The sequence below is a fragment of the Poecilia reticulata genome, linkage group LG4, assembly GCF_000633615.1.
Source record: "Poecilia reticulata strain Guanapo linkage group LG4, Guppy_female_1.0+MT, whole genome shotgun sequence".
Lineage (NCBI taxonomy): Eukaryota > Metazoa > Chordata > Actinopteri > Cyprinodontiformes > Poeciliidae > Poecilia > Poecilia reticulata.
In genome coordinates, this window is record NC_024334.1 from 2,625,125 (window position 1) to 2,628,314 (window position 3,190).

Here is a 3,190-nt window from a genome sequence, read left to right on the forward strand (position 1 = left end):
AAGTTTTGTTTATTCTTTTGCTCTAAAACAACAGGAAGCAGAACGGGAGGAGTTCTACGATGAGACTCGAAGGCTGTGTGACCTTCGACTCTTCCAGCCTTTCCTCAAAGTGATCGAGCCGGTTGGMAACAGAGAGGAAAAGATCCTGAACAGAGAGATCGGTAAACAGTAAACAAGGATTTTTCTAAACATMATTTTGTTGGAGTAAATTGAATAAATGATGGATTTTTCTGCGATTTCAGGATTTTTGTTGTTRWTTGGCCACAATTCATACAAGTCAAYTTAAAATACATTTTTTGTGTGTGTAAGGTTTTGCCATTGGCATGCCTGTGTGTGAGTTCGACCTGGTGAAGGACCCAGAGGTCCAGGACTTCAGGAGAAACATCCTGAATGTTTGCAAAGACTCTGTGGAGCTGAGAAACTCCAGCGGTCCTCACAGCAGAGCGCTGTACGTTTACCCCCCCAACGTCGAGTCAACACAGGAACTCCCCAAACACATCTATAGCAAACTGGACAAAGGTAAGCAACGATTTACAATCCAGTCACACAACTTCATTACTGATGTTCAAAGGAGTAACTGGAAGGATACCCGTACAGCTGTTGCATAAATTCAGTGGAAAACATTCAGAATACCATATTCTGGTATTCCCACGCTCCATGCTATTTGACAGTGAATGTGCATACTTTCTCATTTAATAGTATTAATGTGATTTATTTATTTTCTGTTGGTCTTATAGGTCATATTATTGTTGTAATATGGGTGATCGTTTCCCCAAACAATGACAAGCAAAAGTATACACTAAAGATCAACCATGACTGTGTGCCRGARCAGGTGAGTTTCATTAACCACACGTTTTAAATACACTTTTAAAGCTGACTTAATTATAACGTATAACAGTAAAGAGTGCATAGGGCGTCTAATTACATTAAAATATTGTTGAAACATATATTTATGATATTTTWGATTTTTATGGTTACTAGCTACGGGAAGCCCAAAATTCTGGGTCTCAGAAAATTATATTATTACGTAAAAAGTACATTACAACTAACRCTGTCACTGAAAAACGTGCAGACTTGTCCAGCACATAATTACTGACATCTTTCACAAGGAGAAGCTGCAAAAGACCATAACTACAGAAACGTAGTTCACTTATTGATGTGTCCAAAACCAAACTCCAACATAATCTCTYTGAATGCGTCGCGCCCTAAAGGTGATTGCAGAGGCCATTCGCAAGAAGACGCGCAGCATGCTGTTGTCCCCRGAGCAGCTGAAGATGTGCGTTCAGGAATATCAGGGGAAATACATCCTCAAAGTTTGTGGCTGTGACGAATACCTGCTGGAAAAGTATCCCATAAGCCAGTACAAGGTAAGACCCAGCTGACTGGTTCTGGGAGATGRGACTGTTTAATCCCAGTGGCTCTGTTTGGCATCTATGGAAGAAGGTAAAGGCCACTGCAAAAAGATACATGAATTCTGATTTTAATCTCATAATTCTTTTTTTTTTTTTTTTTCTTCAGAATTCTGACTGTTTTCTCAAAATTGTTTTTCGCAGATGGAGAATTTTTTTCTCATAATTCTGACTTCAGTGCCAGAATTTTCACTTTTTTTCCATCAGAATTCTGAGGTTTTTATTTCTCCTTGGATTTTTTTTTCTTCAGAATTTTTATTTTCAGAATTAATTTTTTTTTCATAATTCTATCTTTAGTATCAGAATTTTTACCCTTAGGATTCTCAGAATTCTCACTTTTTTCGCAGAATTTTTTTTTTTCAGAATTCTGCCTTTTGTCTTAGAATTATGACTTTTTTTCCTCTCAGAATTGTTTAAATTTGTTATGCACCATCTGGCAAACAAAATCTTGAAACTCAAATCTGCCWAAATAAATTGGGAACAGGCTGAATAAATAGTAGGTTTACAAATCYTGTAACAAGGAAGGAACAATGTTTATTTACTTGGATTTTGACCAAGATTGATACAGAATTAGAATTCTGAGATTAAARAGAGGATTTTTTTTTTCTTTAGTGGCACTAATTGTCTTCCGTAGTGTCTTACAAGCTATTGCTTTGTTTTTCTTGCAGTACATTCGTAGTTGCATCATGCTGACCAGGATGCCAAACCTGATGCTAATGGCTAAGGACAGCCTGTACACTCAGCTGCCGACTGATAACTTCGTCATGCCATCATACTCTCGACGTATCTCCACGGCAACGTCGTACATGAATGGAGAGGCTTCGTCCAAGTCGCTGTGGAGCATCAACGGGACTCTGCGAATACGAATCCTCTGCGCCACCTACGTCAACGTGAATATACGGGACATAGACAAGGTGGGGACAAAACTACATCAGTGCTTTTACATCTAGTAATAAACGGAGCAAAACCTAACCTTTGTTTTAGAGCAGAATCACTTGACTGATTTCTTTTTTTTTAAGCTTTGCACAGCTTTCTTTGTTCCTACTTGTTGCTTCCTGTTGAAATAAATGGAGCTTCCAACTGAGTTCAACCAAAGGGAACCAGATCAGTTTCTTTGTGCGGTCTTGTCTTTAAATGTAAAAATACAGATAAACGAAGTAGCAAACAGCACAAGCCCCGAGTAAAAAATAAAAATAGCCAGATATTTTGGCAGTAAGTTCATGTTTCTTGGTGTCTGGAAAACGAACCGTTTCAAAAACCTACTGATTGTTACCTAGCAATTCATGCTGAGTTCCAGCACATTTGGTCAGCTGGTTTTACCACTGCATGCTCTTTACAATGGTTGCTGGAAAAGACAGTTTTGTTGTTGACTTGCCACCCAGAAACCACTAGCTGCATTACTGTTGCTTGTGCAGGAGGCTCCACTTCTGCTTTTCAAAGATGTCCGGTTGTATAATTGCATTTGTCTGTTGCCGTTTTTACGTGCGAGTGCAAACGTTGAGGTGGGCGGCGTGGCCAGAAGGGGCTTATTTGAATTTAAAGTGACAAGAAGCCCTAAAACAAAATCATGTCAAAATGATTTTGTTCAAAAATGCTGTGAACATGTTTTGTATAGGCCAGTATTTCTCAACCTTTTTTGGCCCAGCGCCCCCCCAGCCTCTATCCAGGTCCCTCCCCGCCTCCCACCAAAGAATTTGTAGGCTACTTTGCACTGACCATTATTTTATTATTAATATTACTATCACTATTGTAGATGTTTTGATTTTTATGCTTGTTTCTGT

General features: G+C 38.8%; 1 protein-coding gene across 1 annotated transcript in view; it reads left to right on the forward strand.

Moving 5' to 3' along the window:
- The window catches only part of LOC103463230 (phosphatidylinositol 4,5-bisphosphate 3-kinase catalytic subunit alpha isoform), a 33,057-nt gene that overhangs the window by 9,943 nt on the left and 19,924 nt on the right, over positions 1 to 3,190 (forward strand). The window contains 5 exon segments of the mRNA XM_008406469.2: positions 35 to 161; positions 310 to 519; positions 738 to 832; positions 1,212 to 1,367; positions 2,078 to 2,323. Of these exon segments, the coding sequence (XP_008404691.1) occupies positions 35 to 161; positions 310 to 519; positions 738 to 832; positions 1,212 to 1,367; positions 2,078 to 2,323 (834 nt within the window).